This window comes from Colletes gigas, unplaced genomic scaffold (assembly GCF_013123115.1).
Source record: "Colletes gigas isolate AHSC1104 unplaced genomic scaffold, ASM1312311v1 Colletes_gigas_Sc00014, whole genome shotgun sequence".
NCBI classification, from domain to species: Eukaryota; Metazoa; Arthropoda; class Insecta; order Hymenoptera; family Colletidae; genus Colletes; species Colletes gigas.
Genome location: NW_025106643.1, coordinates 19,400 through 37,967, shown reverse-complemented (window position 1 = coordinate 37,967; position 18,568 = coordinate 19,400). Strand labels below are relative to the sequence as shown.

The window sequence follows — 18,568 nt, the reverse complement described above, 5'->3', positions numbered from 1 at the left end:
TTTTCGGTTACGTAATTCTAGCAGTGTGTATAATTCATCAGAAGATCGCTACATCATTTCGTGCACGGAGGCAGCTTTTCTGTGAAATCATTTGGGGATTGATCCGATTGACATCGATATCTTTTTCAATGCCTTTGAGTACACAACACAACCACGATAGTTTTTGGTCAGTTCGCGAATACTAATAATAATAATGTACCTAGTCATAAATAAATCTTACAATAAAGTTGAATAAAGTGAATGGTAATAAATATCGTCGTGTATCGCGCGTGATCATTTTCTGGTGTAGATAGTGCAAAAATTAACCTTATCAAGCAATTCTATTCTGTGTCATTATCGTTACATAGAATTATGAGATTACAATAATTTAACCAATAAATCTGTAACTGAAGATACCATGGAGGTTTCGTTGTTGCTAAAATCTATTCTGTATGCTTGTCAGTGGTCAGTTTCTGCTATTAAATCATAAGATGGTAAGGATGGTATATAGATTTCCTTCTCAATTTTGTAAACATTAATGTAATCGTACATATTTCATATGTAACCATTTTCCGTTACAATTCATTCCTTATCGCATTTTTAGAAAAATAATAAAAGTACGATTATATATAAAATATATACTTTACATTGACAAATCTACTAAAATTACTAAAAGTAATTTTCATATAATAGTGTCCTTTTATAATCGTATAATAATCGTACTACTCTTGGTAGATGGTGATTTTAAGAAATCTCTGAATCTGATTTAGCTTATAATTCTAATTATTTATCATTATTCTAGGGTGCAAATATATCACAATTAGAGAGAGATATTGGCTCCGATCAATTTCCACCTAACGAACATTATTTTGGTTTAGTTAATGTAAGTACAAAGAATAAAATTTACATTTTAGTAAGTGGATTATTATTATAGGATCAGAATGGAATTATTATTGTTCAATTTTAAGGTGAAAATTAATATCGATACTTGTATATTGTTGCAGTTTGGAAATACCTGTTACAGTAATTCTGTATTACAAGCTTTGTACTTTTGTCGACCATTTAGAGAAAAAGTTTTAGAATATAAAGCTAGAAATAAGAGAACTAAGGAAACATTATTAACATGTTTAGCAGACTTATTTTACAGTATTGCAACACAAAAAAAAAAGGTTGGGTCTATAGCTCCAAAAAAATTTATTGCAAGATTGAGGAAAGAAAAAGGTCAGCGTTGTTAATACATATTTTTATTAACGTTTGCCCTATTTTATTGTACTTGTAACTGTATAAGTAGTTCATGGATGATCGTGTAAGCTATTCATATATGATGTATATTAAGTATATACAATTTTATTACAGAGGAATTTGATAACTATATGCAACAAGATGCACACGAGTTTTTGAATTTCTTGATAAATCATATAAATGAGATCATTTTGGGTAAGCACATTTATATAAATGTATCTATACTCGGTGGAGAAATATAGTAAAGCGGTAGTAAGTACACTTGATATCGAGGATTAAGATTTCAGGGATAAAGAATAATCAGAGAAGGGTATCGTTTTCACGCATCTTTCGAAACGGATGTAAAGTGATTATTATAATTATTCCATTGGCCATAAGTAATTTACTGTACTCCTACCACCAAATGTACATACATACATATACATAATGATATATATTTTTAAAAGTAATTGCTTTTACTTTATATATTAGCAGAGAGAAGCCAGAGTAAACCAGCTGGTGGAAAATGCGGATCAGGAGATGCTGGTTCACCGTCAGAACCAACATGGGTTCATGAAATATTTCAGGGAATCCTAACATCAGAAACTCGCTGCCTTAATTGTGAGACTGTATCTAGCAAAGATGAGGATTTTTTTGACTTACAGGTTGATGTAGATCAAAATACGTCTATCACACACTGCCTCAGATGTTTTTCCAATACCGAGACTCTTTGTAGCGATAACAAGTTCAAGTGTGATCACTGTAGCAGTTATCAAGAAGCACAGGTATACGTCTAATGAAAATTTCTAAGGGTAAAGTGATGTTTATTAATATATTCTCATTATTGTAGAAACGAATGAGAGTTAAAAAATTACCAATGATATTGGCATTGCATCTAAAAAGATTTAAATATGTGGAACAATATAATCGTCACATTAAAGTTTCTCACAGAGTAGTTTTTCCTTTGGAGCTTCGGCTCTTTAACACTGTAAGTCGCTACTATTTCATAATTATTTATTATATGTATATTTATAATTCTATGAAGGTGTCTATCCCGATTTAAATATTTATTCTAATTAATGTTTAGAGTGACGATGCAGTGAACCCAGATCGTTTGTATGATTTGGTCGCAGTTGTGATACATTGTGGAAGTGGGCCTAATCGGGGACACTATATTTCTATAGTTAAAAGTCATGGATTGTGGTTACTCTTTGACGATGATATGGTCGATGTAAGATTTCGAACTTACGTGTTATCTATCGCAAGTACCTACTTGTTCATTATCATAGGAATATTTACACGTATTGCGTTTTTATTACAGAAAATTGATGCGTCCGCGATAGAAGACTTTTATGGACTTACATCAGATATTCAAAAGAGTTCTGAAACTGGTTACATCCTATTTTACCAATCAAGAGATTGCAGTTAGAAATTAATATAAATATATAGTAATTAAATTAAATAAATCCTATATAGTAATTTCATATTTTATTAAAGTACGGTATATAAGACTAGGAATGTTATATGTTGGATTATTTTTAAAAACAACGTGCATATAAATAGGTTTAATTAGATTCTGTTTGCGAAATATAGAAGAAAATCATTAACTTCATGATGGTTATTCACCGATGTTGTAATGTCTTAACGAAGATCAACAATCTTTGTTAAAAAAGCAGTTGGTCATGATTTATGGAAGAATTATTTATTTTAATTCTAACGAGAAACTAGTCTATCTATAAAAAAAAAACAAATCATTTGTTTTATTTTTAGATCAACTTATCTAGTAATTGAGAAACGTTGGAAGCACTAACAGATTCTATGTGTATGTAAAAAAAAAAAAAAAGTATGATTGAAAATAAAATGATTGTTATCAGAATTTACTACATTATATACGTATATAAATTGAAATTAATTTACTTTTTATTCGTGTAAAGTAAAAAATAACTATACCTATTTTATTTAAAAATAAACGATATGTTTACAAATAAAAATACGAATTTTGTTGACACGTGTTTATTTAAATTTTAAGCAATAAATTCATACGGAATAGGAGCAAGCAAGACAGGCTTTTCACGTCCTGATACAATGTGTGCTTGCATCGGTTCTGCCGGTTGTCTTTTTAGTTGAACCTTAATATTCTTCTCTTTTGCCTCCTTCCGTAACCTTTCATTTTCCTTTACACGTTTCAAGAAATCTTCTCTGCATTTAGAGTGAGTCAAATGCTCGATGCGTACGTTAATTCTTTTAGCGATGATACGTCCACGTACTCTTTTGTTCACAATGACACCAAGAGCATGGGGAGTTACATTAAAAACACGTCCAGTTTTTCCATGATAAACTTTATAGGGCATACCCTTTTGAACAGCTCCATTGCCTTTTATGTCAACGATATCGCCAACTTTGTATACTTTCATGTATGTCGACAATGGTATTGTTCCATGTTTGCGGAATTTTCGGGAAAACAAATCCCTTGTTCCTCGTCGATAACCCTTCGAATTCGTCATAGTGATACTTTAATCTAGAAAACGTATAATCTAATAAGATAAATAACGGAAATATTACTACAGAAATATACACCATTAATCAAAATTGATCCATCCATGTAAGTTACAAATGTTTTTTACATAGTTACTTACCGCAACATTTTTATAATAAAATTTAACGAATACAAATGAAAAAAAAAACTAATAATTTGTTTATAACGTGAACCTATGAACGATATGGAAATATAATGACACGTGTTTCCATATACGAAAATAAATTTGCGAAATTATAATCTTCCTTTATTTAAATGAATAAGTTAAATGTAATTAATATAATTTATATAATTCTCTTACAACATGTACAAAGAGATATAAACTTAATATTGCATAATTGTTTTAAAATTCTTTATAAATATTGTGAAACTTACAAGAACCGAGTACAGCCACTTACGACGTTGAAAAAGAGAACTCGAGGTTGCCAACAACCTATAGTTCAATCTTCAATACTAGTTCAACTTGTTCGATGCTAGATGGCCGTCCACGACCCACGTATATGTACATACTTACATACTTGCTAATTTCTTTCTAAATAAGGATTAAACTATTATTTATTGGATAAAATTAAAATTAATTTCAATTTTTAAATTTCAACATGCACAAGATTAAATGAGTATATTTTTTATTTCTCATGCAATCGAAAGAGAAGCATTAAACAAAGGTTGAAATATCAACCAAGCAATAACAAGTCTGCCGTGGACAAAAACTGTAATGTTTTTGCTCTTAATTCATTATTATTCATGAAATCTGTTTACTTTTTGTAGGTGTTATGTTTACGTTTCTTGTAAATCTATTGAGAAGAGAGAAAAATGGAACAGGTATTTTAAGTAATATTATTTTTCTTACCGCGAATAAAAATTATACAGCGTGTTATTATATACTATTCTGCAGGATTTGAAAGCTAAAATTGATCAAGCGTGCAGAACGGCCGAAGAATTTACAAAGCTTTATTATGAAAGTTTGGACAAACGTAGATACGTGAGTGATACGAATATGTGAAATTAATATAATATAATATAATATAAATAAGTAAATTAAGAATTCTGTACATAGAAGATAAATTACTAATTATTAAATAGGTGAACAGTTAAAAATGTAGTTAGTTCATGAAACAAATAAAATTATGTAACCGAAACTAATTAATTGTATGTAATTATTTATAGCTTATATCGAGATTGTATTTGGATACTGCTACTTTAATATGGAATGGCAATGGTATCGAAGGCAAAGATAATATACAGAAATTTTGGACAGATTTGCCACCTTCCGATCATAATGTATCTGCCTTGGATGCTCAACCGATAACAGGTAAAAGCCTTTATAATAGTAAATAATAATTAGTTTTATTTATGTCTGTTAGAAAGAAATATATTAAATCATAATGTTTTAGCAAACTCGGTTTTAACAAGCCATATGGTCTTGTTATATTTGTAACATAAAAATCTAATAATAAATGTTGTATCAATGAATTTTAAAGTTCATGCATAGATTGATTTTTTTATTAGTTATTATAGAGAAATTTTGATACTTTGTTATTAATATGTATGCCAATAGGTCCTGAGGTGGCAAATCAACTAACATTCCTTGTAAAAGTTGGAGGACAAGTAAAATATGATGATAAATCATCAAAACCATTCAACCAAAGCTTTTTGATTACCGCAATGGGAGATAAATGGAAAATTGTAAGCGACTGTTTTCGAGTACAAGAAATACTAGATAATGTTAATTAGAATATAAAATAAGAAGTTCGTTTTCAAAGTGTTCAAAGAACAACTATTTGATTCAATATTCCTTTTTATTTCTATCGTCGGTCTCTTATATCAATGTATAAAGCGATATTAAAATTTTCGTATTAGTGAATCAGTACGTTGGTCGATCATTTAGGAATAACTTTACACGAGAAAGAATTAAAAATAAATATAGATATAAATACTTAGACATAAACGTTACTATGATACATATCGTATAAAACATCAATTTCATGTCCTTTGATGGTTCATCAACTTAAACATCCAACGATTAATAAAATTCTGAGAAGTTCTAGGTGTAAAACTTTTTCAACAAAACACCTATTTATCAATCCATAGTTTATGATATACATTAACACTTTAACGGCTGTGTGTGTTTGTTTTATTGGCTCACATTAAACCTCGGTTATACATACACGATTTTTCGCCTGCAGTTAAAGTGTTAATAAATAGTTTTAATATTACCTATAATTACTTGAATTTTTAAGAAATCATATTGTATAACATTTTCTACTTATATTAATCACATTTTAAATTAAAGTAATAAAGATATTTAAGATAGGAAATAATGCAATTGAATAAGAATTTATTGTTAAATACGACATGCAGTTTTTCGATTAAAACATTGACACATGTAATACTTAATTCTTGATATAATAAGAATCAGAAATATATTAAGAAAATTACAAGTAATTATTAGGTTGAAAGTCCAACAGAATGTTATAGTATACGAATTTTGAGTCGTAATGTTGTGTGTATGATTTCTTCAAAATGATCATGTATTTACAGATAATATTTCATTGAATATTTCGACTTGACAAACTAGAAATTGATCGAGATCCGAGTGAAAAATCTATACACTTAGTACTTCTCGTTTCGCAAAGATTCGTTCGTATGATTGCTCGTTTTTTCCCCTCCCACCCCCCACCCCCTCCTCCTCCTCCTCCTCCTACTCTTCTTCTTCTTCTTCTTTTTTTCTAAAGTTGACAGATAAGTCGATCGGTGGTGTATCACAGGTAGAAACGATGTAACAGAAAGGAGAAAAATCCCGGTTTGCGTAATTACTGTAATTAGCATTCTCGATCGATGTGTATTCTAGTAGCCGTAAAGTGGGCAGTGTTAAAAGGAAAAACAGTTTCAGTGGTGAATCGACGAGTGGCATTTCCATTCTCGTTGCGTATTTCTTATTTTTATGTGGCCAAATAAATAGAAATTTAAGATACCGGATACTTTCTACGGACGACTATTAAAAAAGTGTGAAACTAGTGGGTACTCTTAAACTAATATTTTTAAATGCAGATCGACCTTAACTAGAAAGTATGATTTAATTAACTAAGTTTAATTTGTTCAAATACTAATTAAAATGTAAAATGTATTAAAAAAAAAAAAATTCAAATCTACAGTACAAAGTATAGAATCAACTTTTTTTTTTTTTTGTTAAAGTTGTTGAAAAAGTATCCGGTACCTCGTTTTCTATCAGCGCTCGCTGGAAGAACGGCTATATGCGATAATGCGGGCAAAACGAAACACTTGAAAGTTTGATTAATTACGTCCGCTGATTTAGATAAATGTACAGTAGAACTTCGACATTATTCGACCATGTAATAAAATCGATTTTTGATTATCCGAGCACTCGATCAAACTTTCGATTATTTAAGTACCGCCTAGTCGTTTTTAACACAACTGTTATCATCTTTACTTAACGAGTATTACGCTTTTTTTACTTTAATAAATTTAGAGACGTATTATGATTACGTATGCTTAATGTAATTACTGCATCAAAAACAATATGAAAAAGAGATAATTAAAAAGAAAATCAAATTTTTGTTCGATGATTAAAAATATCAATCAACTTCACTCAACGGTATTTTTTAATTAGTTTGCATAATCGAGGTTTCACTGTACTGTTTAAGCATACCTGTTATTCGACTTACTCTATATAAATACAAAAATTGTTACGTTCTCTCACGCATTAAAATGGCTTACACGCTTAAAAGTTTCGCACTTACATTTTATAATCTAGCCTAAGACTTTGCGTACAATATTACGAAGCACGGCGCAAGAAAGTTCGATGAAAGAACACCGAGACGTTTTACTCGACAACTATAATCACCACATTTATCGTATAGTGGACGAGTGTATAATTTACGTAGAGCTTCATTGATGCAGACTAAATATTGGATCGACGTAAAAGTAATAATTTTTAATTTAAAAATCAAGTGTTCACAGTATACAAAAAGTATTTCTTGCTGTTATTATTCATACTATATATGTATATGTATATTTATATTGTTTTGATGAACTGCGATTACTCGTCTTTATTTCTATAGGTTTAAAACTATAGTTAAAAAAAAATTGAAGGAACTAGTATGTACGTTTGATCCTTATTTACTTATCGTATTTCTAGATTCACATTGTTTTTGAGAATTACCATTCGTTCTCGTAGAACTGAATAAAAAATATGAGCGAATATTTATGCTCATAAAGCGGTCCTCCCGCTTTGTTGATATCAAAAGAATTTTCGTCAGATAACAATATACCAACAACCTCGAACGAAAATGGCTAATCGCAGTCTATAATAAGAAATAAATATAAATGGAAAATGTAATATATTTATCTTTAATTTAGTATTGTGTTTTTAGGATTTCCTTTTCATTACTTTTTCATCAAACCGATATTAATCGAGGCCGTGTTCGGCTTGAGGCCTTGTCTGTCCTTAAGCATTCTTCGCTTCATGTAATTTCCAAGAGCAAAATGTCGACTCAAAACGAGTCATCTCCAGAGACATTATTAAAAAATAACACCTAAAAAATTCAATAGGAAAAAATCATTTAAAAGAAATCCGAAACGAAGTGGTATAATAAATTCGGGGTATTTTGACACAGTATACACAATGATGAAAGAGGCATGAAGGTCGAAATTATTTCCGATCTGGTGTGCACACGCGTGCTTTGTAAATTGTGCCAGATAAAAACGAGGACGAGAATAAGGGTGGTAACAGAGAAAACGGTGTGTTCATCTCCCTGGTTTATCTTTGCACGGCGTTAACAACATCTTTTATTGTGTTCTGGAGGTCAGTGAGAAGTCTTGTATTCTCTGTGACATTTCGAGTGCCTGCTGCACGGAGTTGACGCGCCTGAAGCTCTAGCCTTGCAAGAAGTTCGCGGAATTGGAACCGTGCGTGTGGCGCAATGCCGCTATCTGCAAGGTTTGTACACATTCCGTGTAACAGCCCTACCTTATCTGACAGCTGGAGCCAACTGGTCATTACTATCGTCGAATTACTTTTTAGATTCAATACGCTACTTTCGATCAACGTCGAAAGCTCTAATACGGCTTGTTTCGCAGTCCTTGAATCTGTATTTTGCTTACTTAAGTCGTCTTCGGTACTTTGAGACTTCGTACAGTTTGGTGTTGCATAAATAGAAGAGCAAAAATGTTTTGCCGAAGAACACAGAGGTTTTAGCGGTTTTGCTGGAACAACTGGTTTCTCTGGTTCTGGCGGTGGCCACAATCTAGCATCGCTTTTGCTTCCAGAACTATGGACAAATGTGAATTTACAATGCAATTCAAACCTATTACTTGGAAATGCATAGTAACTTAATAGATATCTGAAAACATTTATATGTCGGAAATTTCAAGAATTATCGTCTACCAATTATTAAACATTAATTTACGAAATTTAATACTCATTAATAATAACATTAGTTTAAATGGTTTGTTTACTACCTCTGACTGCGCGTTGAGGCTCCGCTGTGATCTTCTGGCGAATCTTCTGTTTGGTCAAAGGTATCCGGTTTACCACTATTTCCCCGTACATTAAGCTTCGGGCTATGAGGCTGGCTATCACAAGATTCCTTATTTTCCCAAAGCTTTTTCAAGCTACTGATACTACCAGTACTTCTGCGTTTATCATCTTGTTGCTCTTCCGATTCCGAACACTGTTCTGTAACATTACTTCTTTCCTCCGACGGTTTCTCTTTATCCGCATTCTCAACTTTTCGTAATCTGGCCTTAAAATCAATTATTTGCCCGTCAGATGTTTCTTCCTTCTGCGGATTATTGCGTTTATCTACCCTCTTCAGTTTGAAACCCACATTTCCACTGGAAAGAATGGAGTCAGTCACTGGAGAGGATACAGACGAATCCTTATGAGTATTGTGAATTTGTTGTTGCTGATCTTGAGTTACTTCGTTGGTTTTTAAAGTTGATACGGCATATTCATTTTGGGCATGTCTGTGTAATCAGAAAAATATAAAATATACATACATACATACATACATACATACATACATACATACATATGTACATATATGTATATTAAAATATAGATTGTATATAGTAATATTAAGTTTGTACTATGCCATGCAAAATTTTTATAAATTTCATTCATCAATTGGAAGATTAATACAGAAAAAAATTAATTTAATTAATCCATATAAAACAAATGTAATTAACATATTAATTAAAACTAAACGGTATTTAATCAAAATTTGAATCTAAACAGTAGCGTGTGAAATTTATTAACTTAATATAATTTTGTAAGAGTAACTCTCCGAAATGAAATATACCACTAAATGGAACTTCAACTACCTCTGTCCAGCCTCCATATTAAAACTGGCGCAGAGTTCCGATAATAACTGCGACGCCGGATCGAGAGGAGCAGATGGAGTACTACTTGTGACTCCAGTTTTCTTCGTAGTCACACCATGCTTTGTTTCTGCACTTTGTTTAATTTCATTTATAAGTTTCAGTTCTAACATTTCTTTCATACCAGGTTTACGTTCGAAACTATCAGGAGGCGTATTTGTAGAGATTGGAGGTGGAGGTGGCGGAGGAGGAGGTGGCGCTTCCTCTGGCGGTGCGGCAGGTTCAATTGTTTCTATTCTGGATTTAAACCCCGTTCTTTTATTATTAGAGTTCCTACAAAGGCTGTCTTGAGTTTCCCTGCGTCTTAAATTAACTCCAAATCTCGAGCTGGCTTCTTTGACAGAAGGCTCCGAGTTACTAACATCGTTTCTGTCTTCCTGTTGTTCGATCTCTGTCTCTTCTTTTGTTCGCCAATCCGCTGTGCTCTTCGCTTTTCTTATCGAAAGAGGAGAACTTCTCACTTGAGAAACGTCAGTAGAAGAAATAGGAGGCGGAAGGTCAACTTGTTCCAGACCGGAAAAAGTTTCGTCCGGAGGAGGAGGTAAATCCGCGGGTGGAGGTGGAAATTCTAGATCGGCCAACGATGGTTGAACAGATCTCGAAGGACTCGCAGTACGGAAGTTTGAGTTACTAGATACCCGAAACGTTCTTAAACCAACACCATCGGATTGGTTACTCTTCCTTACAGCTACCACTCGACCACGAGGGGAATTTGGAGGTTGATACGTATTGACAACACCGCTTGAAGAATTGCTGCGGGTCATTTGAGGTTGACTTCGTAGATTGCTTTGACGAGGAGAGAGAGATCTATGTTGCGAACCGTCATGAGTAGTTTCGTGTTGTTCTACCGAACCGGATGCTATAGAAGAGGCGGCAACCGACGTAGATTCTTGATTCGATGGCATGCCGCTTTGACGAAGAGACTCTAGATACGCACCGATCCTAGCACCTTTTGGCAATGTACCGTAACGATTAATTGCTCTTTTTACGTTCTGTACTTCTAACGCTCCCACTTGTACCAGCTAAAACAAAAGTGGAATTTCATTGGACGTTATACGGAGGAATTTAGGATATTCCATGGAACGTCTAAAAAAACCATTCATTTTATTAATCGTTCAGAACTGTACCTTCTGCGGTACTGGTTCCTTCGATGGGTATGGTCTTGGTTTGATTTGTTTTTGAGTACAGACTAGTCCAGGTATGGGTTCCGGTGATGTTGAAGGTTGAGAGATGAAATTTGGTTCCGCCGTACCCTGAGAACCCTCTCCGTCCTCCTCGATTTCACAGCCTCCTGCAGCAATCGTTCCTTGAGCCATCGTCGCGAGATCTCGCGCAATACCTGAGTTCCCATTTGACAACAAACCGTACCGGTACATATTCTCTTTCTGCTTAGAGTCCTTTCGCTGAGAGCGAACATGTTCCGTAAGCTCAAATAACGAAATAGAAACAATGTCTCTTGAAAATTAAAAGAAGTAGAACTTTCTTGATGAATACTAAATTTTCTTTATATTAGTAGTTATTTATTTATTTATTTACCTTCGTGAATACATTTATTGATTCAATCAACAGAAATTTGCAAGAAAATCAAAAATGCGAATACCAAAATAAAGACATCTTTATGATCTTTACGACTGATTGAATAATTTTAATCTTCCAACCAAGTATAAGAAGAAAGATATAGATGCAGAAAAAATCGAGCAAATAAAGCTGGATACAGAGCTTACGGTAGGAAACTGAAGCAGTGCGTGCACGTATCAGTACGCTCGATTAAAGTAGAATGGAGATACCTTCGAGAATCTTATCAATACCATTTAGATCCGTGGCATCGTCGAGAGTCATGGTGTTTGTATCAGTATTTTGAGTATCTTGTTCTTGGTACGCTGAGTCGCGGAACGAACTGCACGATGACAGCAAGCTGTTACCCAAAACGTTAAATTATTGTATCATCAGAATATGATCAGCATCATATTCACCGTTCCTCTGACCAATCGAAACCTCGATCATACGAACAAGTTTATACATATGTATATGTATATATAATAAATGAAAGATGTTTCATATATATTTATAAGGTGTCTCAGTTTAATCTTTCGATTTCGTTATCTATAACTAAACTTGATGGTTATTTAAAAAAAATGTTTCGGATCGAGCAGCGTGGAAAGATTAATAAGAATAATAAGGGATAATTAATACCCTTCTACATGTAATACCGAATTATCCAATTACTATTTGAAATAAGTAAAGTAAAGAAACTAACAGATGATCAATGATCAACGTTTCATGGGGCATTATGAAAATAATAAAAAAAACATTGTACCTTGTTCTTTTTGGAGGCGCTGGAGCTTGTTTTCCTTTTTTATTCGTTGACCGTCTCATTTGTACGATGTTACTGTTATTCTTACTTGATAGACCACCCGTGAATGTACTTAATTTAGTTACGGAGCTGGTAGTATCTATGACAAATTGGTCAATGAATTATTTTTACCATACAAAAATTACAAAACTACTTTAAAGAAAAATACAATAAAATACGACTTAAAGCCGAAATCACATTTCAAAGAAGATAAAAATAGTTTAAGTGAAAATTATAATACTAGAAAATAATAACATTCTATAAATTGTTTGTGTGTTACCTGAAGAGGGTAATGGTTCAGAGACAAGAACAAGCCCATGAATATTTCCGGTACTACCAGTTTGAGATTTCTTATATGAAAGTAAAGGAATTTCTCCTCCACCTTGAAGTTGCTTTTCGACTTCTACAACAATAAATTCTCACAATATGGATTCCACTAATCATGAACCATATTTTAGTCTATATCCTTAACAAAATCTAATAAATGTTACAGTTTAATTAAAAACACTAAATATTTACGTTGGAATTTAGACTATTTTACCTTCGGTAATACTGGATTCTTGAAACATATTTTCAAGAGAATGATGAATCTCTTTGAACGTAGGCCGGTCAGCAGCAGACCACTGCCAGCATTGGCGCATTAGTTCATAAACTTTTGGCGGACAACCAGGAGGGCACTCCATTCTATAGCCTTTCTCCAACATGTGATAAACATCCGTCAAATCAACGCCAGGATATGGAGACATGCCGTATGTTGCTATTTCCCATAGCAAGATGCCAAATGCCCATACATCAGACTATAAAATAGAAAGAAATTAATACACAGTTATGAAAGTAAATATGTATGTTTGTGACAATAAACTCTGATGAATGCTATAAAACAGGAAATAGTATATGAAAGTTACCTTTGTAGAAAATTTATTATAAGCTAACCCCTCCGGAGCAGTCCATTTAATAGGAAATTTTGCTCCAGCATGAGCTGTGTACGTATCGTCTCTCATCAATCGGGCTAAACCAAAGTCTGCGACCTTCACCAGATGATTTTCACCCACTAGGCAGTTTCGAGCCGCTAGATCTCTGTTACGAAAATCGCGATGTTAACGCGAAATCACGTTTTAAAAGAGGGTAAATGAAATTTTTTAAATGCCCCCGAACTAACTAATAACGAATGAATGTTTCATGCAAAATATAGGTATCAATATCGACACTGTAATCCACTATTACTTTTCTTCAGTGACTTTTCGAGCGATAGAAATCGTTCCTTGAAAACAACTACATACCAGACAAATATTTGGAATTGGCAATTACTTTTTAACATAATACATATTATCACCTCGAAGCTAATTCGAAGCTTACCGATCTCGAAAACTACACTACATTAATTAAAATCGATAGTTGCGGACGATGAGATAGAAAAAATTAGTTATTTATTGGGTATGTATTATCCAAAAATATGATCGCTACATTTTATATACTTTACTTGTTAAGCAATGCAAAAGTAGTTATCTAACATATTGCAAAATTTTCAAACACTGTACCTGTGAATGAAATTTCTGCTTTCTAAATAACTCATTCCACTGGCAATCTGTGTGGCCATGTGCATTAAAACGACAGCGTTGATTTGATGTTTGCTCTCGTTCCGTAAATAGTCTAGCAAATTTCCTTTACTCATAAATTCTGTAATGATGTAGAAAGGCGGTTCGCGAGTACATACACCCAACAACTGAACTAAATTCCTGTGTTTCATCTCCTTCATGATTGCAGCCTCTTCCAAGAAATCTTTTAGAGCCATGGTGTCCTCCTATAAAATATCCACAATATACTTTACTACTACTACTACTACTACTACAACAACTACTATAAGACTAACCTTTAACGTTTTCACGGCAACGGTCATATTGTATCTCTTCCATACAGCTTCATAGACATCTCCATATTGTCCCCCTCCTAATTTATGTCTCATAACTATATCTGTTCTATTGATTTCCCATTCATCCGGCTCTGTAATATAACATCACGTTAACAGAAAACATAATTTCCAATTATTTTTTATCTTACCTGGACTAAGTGGAAAAACAGTGGGTTTGTTGTGCTTTGGTGCTGGATAAAGTAACTGTGTGATCAGACCATCAGCTAGCATTGAATGATGATGCACCAGTTCTGCCAAAGTGTTAAATTTGCTCTCATTTGTGACATACATCTAAAATAATAACGTTTCTTAGTATTATGTTTAAATTAAAATATTATCTACTATTATCAGTTTCTACTATAATATATTGTTTTGTAGTTGGTATATACAGGGTGTCCCCTACTTTTCCGGCCAAATTGTTGGAGCATAATCTGCAAGTGAAAATAAGAAAAAAATGTTATATGAAGTTTGTTTGTAAATGCTTTGTTACAAAATTACAGACAAATATTGTATGTGTTAATAAATAGTGAACGATGTGGTACTCATCTTCCTGGAAACATACGTTGATATTCTCGTACATAATATCAGCATATTTTTCGTTTGAAAATTCTCTTAGCATTTTAATGTAAGTAATCACTTACAAGATACTATATACGATAACTGAAAACCAACAATGAATCATTAGAAAGCTAGAAATACATGAAAGTACAGGCAAAGTAAATACAGTCGACGATCTTTTGTATTATCAACTTGGAATATGCTGGTATACATATTCACGCTACGTTCAATATTTTTATATAGCTTTGTAACAAAGTATTTACAAACAAACTTCAAATAACATTTTTTTCTTATTTTTGCTTGTAGATTATGCACCTACAATTTGGCTGAAAAAGTAAGGGACACTCGGTAAAATCAATGTCACACCTTTCCTTCACTGTCTTCGTTGATCCTATAATGGTAAACTCTACCCTCGTATCGCAGAGAAATACTGCGTTGACCAGGGCTACTTTCTGACTCACGAACCAGGAAACTGCCATTTATGCCTGACCTCAGCAGGTACTCGGTATTATTCCTTGATATCCTTCCATGATACCATGAATGCTTCTCCAGAGAATTTACAGGGGTAACATAATTTGAAGGAACCCAACCTACTTGACCGGTACTCGAATGAGCCTCGCACCATTCTCCACTCTTATTATAACTCAGAATACGAACTTGCTCCCCTATATTCAAATAATTTAAAAATTATCACACAATTTCTTTTTTAGCATAATAAACATATAGTTATGTACGCTTTTCAGTAACAGTATTTTTGTACGTTACATTACAAAAATAATTACCTTTTTTAAGACTGAGCTGATTTTCTCCACCTGCTTGAAAATCATACAAAGCAACAAATAGTTGTGGATCATCCTCCTCCTGTGCCAATAGGTTTTCTTTACTAGTCCACCTGTGGCAAACATTTCAAGTCTCATTTATAGCTCTTTATATATTAATACTAATTTACAGTATCGAGTATACATATATTATGTCAAGCTATCGAAAAAGATTGTTCGGTAATATAGAAAAAGGTTGGAAATAAAAATGTACATGTGTAATTTTGAAATATTATATAAAATTAAAACATGACTATAAATTAGTACACTATCTTTTATATGTATATTCTATTATATATTTGACGTTACCAAAAGAATCAATAAAATCAAGTTTATAAATAAGACATTCGATAAATATAATTAAAGTTAACCTGTTTGCAGCCTCCAAAAGCCCTGTAGAAGGAACGCCAGCATGTTGCTGAATATTCACTTGTGAAATTGGTTGAATGCTGGACCCGCTTGGAGGATCACCATCTGGTAATGCCGGAATGTGAGGTAGCGGTCTGCTTTGTAAAAGAGCTTCTACACAACATTATAGTACTGTTTTACACGAATGGCTACAAATTAGTGTAAGAAATAACAAACTATGCTATCAAATTTACATATTAATACATAGTATATAGTACGATACATAGAGTGTTTCTGTGAAAAAGTAATGAAAAAAATTCATATAAACATATGTTATGTACTTTAGAAATTGTTGATCAGAAACTCAGCTAGTACAAGTGACTCTACCAAACTATTTGTATATGTATAATGCTTGATAATCAACCGATATAATGAACTGAACCGAACGAACATGCAAGACATTGTATTATCATATTAACCAAGTAGCCACACAATTCTTGAACGAACAATTTCCCAAGAAATAAACGAGTCGTGGAGAATTGGATTTCTATTTTTAGGATCGCTTGAAAATAATCGTTTAATCTATACTTATTATCATTGTTGAAATAATTCATCGATATGTATAAGTTGCCAATAAATCCGACAAACGTCTAAAATTTTTCAACGATTAAGAAACTGTACGACACAACGATTATAAGCTTGCATTAAGATTAAAGGTAACCATTTCAAGCACCTCCAATAAAGGTAAGTAACTATACATTATTAGAATATAAAACCAGCTATAATTCGGAAACAACATCAAGTAAGGTACAAGTTTATATGAACTTTCTTTGTTGGTTGTTTGTTTGTTCGCTGTTAACTACCAACTTAGGCATCGCATGCTACGAAACACCCTCTATACTTATGTATATTTTATAAACGATATAAGTAACGAAAGATTTATTTGTAATAAAATAAAGAAAGAATTATACTCGGAACGATAGAAACAAATTTACATAGCAGACAGATTATAAGCATAAGAACAAGGAATTAAGTTGTACCGTCAAGTTATTTTGTAATTGGTGCATTTATCATCGATTAAGAATTAACAACCGATTATTAATTTAATAAGAGGCATATACATACATGAATATACACGTATACGCGTGTATTAATTATATAACCGAGTTATTGCACTAAACATCGTATTTTTTGTGCATAATTTACTATGACTCTGTTTTTAAATATTTTATAAACTTTTACACACGAGATTTGTTTCAAAGTAATATATGAGTGCAAGAGAGAAGATGCAGGAGCGAGGGAAAGAAAGTATGAGAGAGAGAGAGAGAGAGAGAGAGAGAGGAGTGAAAAAAGGGGCGGAAGTAAGAAAGAAATAGAAGATAAAAAGCGATAGAGTAGGATGAAAATAAGGAAAGGAAGTTACCGCTGTGCTCGGTAAATATATTGGAGCCAACAAGACGCGATTCCTTAAGGTTCCTTGGCTGTTTACGCGTCTGTCGCGCGGTGGAACCGGTAGGAACGATTCTTTCCTTAGTCTGTTGAGCACCCATAGTTCCCGAATTGGCATGCCCTTAAATTAATCCCGGCCGCAAAACTGCCGGGGCCGTTTACTCGGCACATTCACTTTCGGCCTGTCAGTCTAGCTCCCGATCGCATCTCTCGCCGGCTTCTGCCGACGATGAGAAGACCCGAGATTCACGAATCTCACCACAACCCGAACCTTCTATTCACATTTTTGACCAGCACTCGAGATCGACATTCTCGCCATGTTTGACAGCTTCGACGTCGACGATAGCTCGATTCGCACCGTACATACTTGTTTACTACTTTTACTTGCCACCAGGGTCGTTTCTGCTCACGCATTGGAGAATCAATTTTCTATACAAAGATTTCATTGGCTAACTGCATCGTTAACCGATAACATCATCCAAACTATGTTCTTTGTTTCAACATTTCCTTCCCTTTTAACGAACATTACGTACTAAAACATTTCTTATAAAAAAACTATATAATTCACACTCGCAATCATATAAATATGAAGATTTGATTTTATACTGTTCTTTAAATAGCCTCTTTTTTTTATACATTTATCAATGTATCCTTCTTTCTGGAAACTATTTCGATTTATCGTCATGCTTTATTGATTTTTCGATTACCAAATGAACCTATATTAAAAAAGGAAATATTTGCAAAACTTAATAATATTTATTAGTAATATAGCTACAGTACGATCTAATAAGATGATGAAGTGAATTTAAGTAAAACCACATGATTGCAACAGGGCCGTGTAGCAGAAGGCTACTTACTCTTTGAATACATACAAATACAATAGGATTTATACAAGTTACCATTTATCTATACATATAAATAGACCTATCTATCAACCGGTCATCGGGATCCGAAATACTTTGACTCTAGAGTCGGCTGTGACATCTGTAATATTA

At 33.1% G+C, this 18,568-nt stretch overlaps 4 protein-coding genes across 15 annotated transcripts; 2 read left to right on the top strand and 2 right to left on the bottom strand.

The window, feature by feature from the left end:
* The first annotated feature begins 140 nt into the window (after window positions 1-140).
* On the top strand, window positions 141-2,902 carry LOC122399576 (ubiquitin carboxyl-terminal hydrolase 46). Of its 2 annotated transcripts, none has more exons than XM_043400354.1 (8): window positions 141-473; window positions 782-862; window positions 984-1,200; window positions 1,336-1,416; window positions 1,696-1,985; window positions 2,051-2,188; window positions 2,288-2,431; window positions 2,522-2,902. In XM_043400354.1, the coding sequence occupies exons 1-8, from the start codon at window positions 432-434 to the stop codon at window positions 2,627-2,629; spliced, it is 1,101 nt and encodes a 366-aa protein (XP_043256289.1). In that variant the 5' UTR covers window positions 141-431; the 3' UTR covers window positions 2,630-2,902. The 2 variants fall into 2 exon arrangements, with proteins under 2 accessions (XP_043256289.1, XP_043256288.1); XM_043400353.1 differs by having other exon boundaries at window positions 147-473; window positions 1,693-1,985.
* Window positions 2,903-3,197: 295 nt separating this feature from the next.
* Window positions 3,198-4,172, bottom strand: LOC122399580 (60S ribosomal protein L21). Its single transcript, XM_043400361.1, has 2 exons — window positions 4,112-4,172; window positions 3,198-3,718 (listed from the first exon to the last, which is right to left on the bottom strand). The coding sequence occupies exon 2, from the start codon at window positions 3,702-3,704 to the stop codon at window positions 3,225-3,227; it is 480 nt and encodes a 159-aa protein (XP_043256296.1). The 5' UTR covers window positions 3,705-3,718; window positions 4,112-4,172; the 3' UTR covers window positions 3,198-3,224.
* A 93-nt stretch (window positions 4,173-4,265) lies between these two features.
* Window positions 4,266-6,405, top strand: LOC122399681 (NTF2-related export protein). Its single transcript, XM_043400544.1, has 4 exons — window positions 4,266-4,558; window positions 4,632-4,718; window positions 4,904-5,048; window positions 5,295-6,405. The coding sequence occupies exons 1-4, from the start codon at window positions 4,550-4,552 to the stop codon at window positions 5,468-5,470; spliced, it is 417 nt and encodes a 138-aa protein (XP_043256479.1). The 5' UTR covers window positions 4,266-4,549; the 3' UTR covers window positions 5,471-6,405.
* A 478-nt stretch (window positions 6,406-6,883) lies between these two features.
* On the bottom strand, window positions 6,884-17,896 carry LOC122399679 (tyrosine-protein kinase Abl). 11 transcript variants are annotated; one of them, XR_006259281.1, is made up of 19 exons: window positions 17,548-17,896; window positions 16,148-16,298; window positions 15,741-15,850; window positions 15,325-15,623; window positions 14,790-14,831; window positions 14,550-14,691; window positions 14,362-14,492; window positions 14,030-14,292; window positions 13,397-13,568; window positions 13,033-13,288; window positions 12,772-12,894; window positions 12,456-12,591; window positions 11,926-12,053; window positions 11,266-11,477; window positions 10,082-11,160; window positions 9,218-9,724; window positions 8,727-9,027; window positions 8,148-8,292; window positions 6,884-8,061 (listed from the first exon to the last, which is right to left on the bottom strand). XR_006259281.1 is itself a non-coding variant. In XM_043400539.1 (18 exons), exons 1-18 carry the CDS (start codon window positions 17,672-17,674, stop codon window positions 8,563-8,565), a joined length of 4,254 nt encoding a protein of 1,417 aa, XP_043256474.1. In that variant the 5' UTR covers window positions 17,675-17,896; the 3' UTR covers window positions 6,884-8,562. The 11 variants fall into 11 exon arrangements, 10 of the variants coding, with proteins under 10 accessions (XP_043256474.1, XP_043256475.1, XP_043256477.1 ...); XM_043400539.1 differs by having other exon boundaries at window positions 6,884-8,637; XM_043400540.1 differs by having other exon boundaries at window positions 6,884-8,292.
* Window positions 17,897-18,568: the final 672 nt, after the last annotated feature.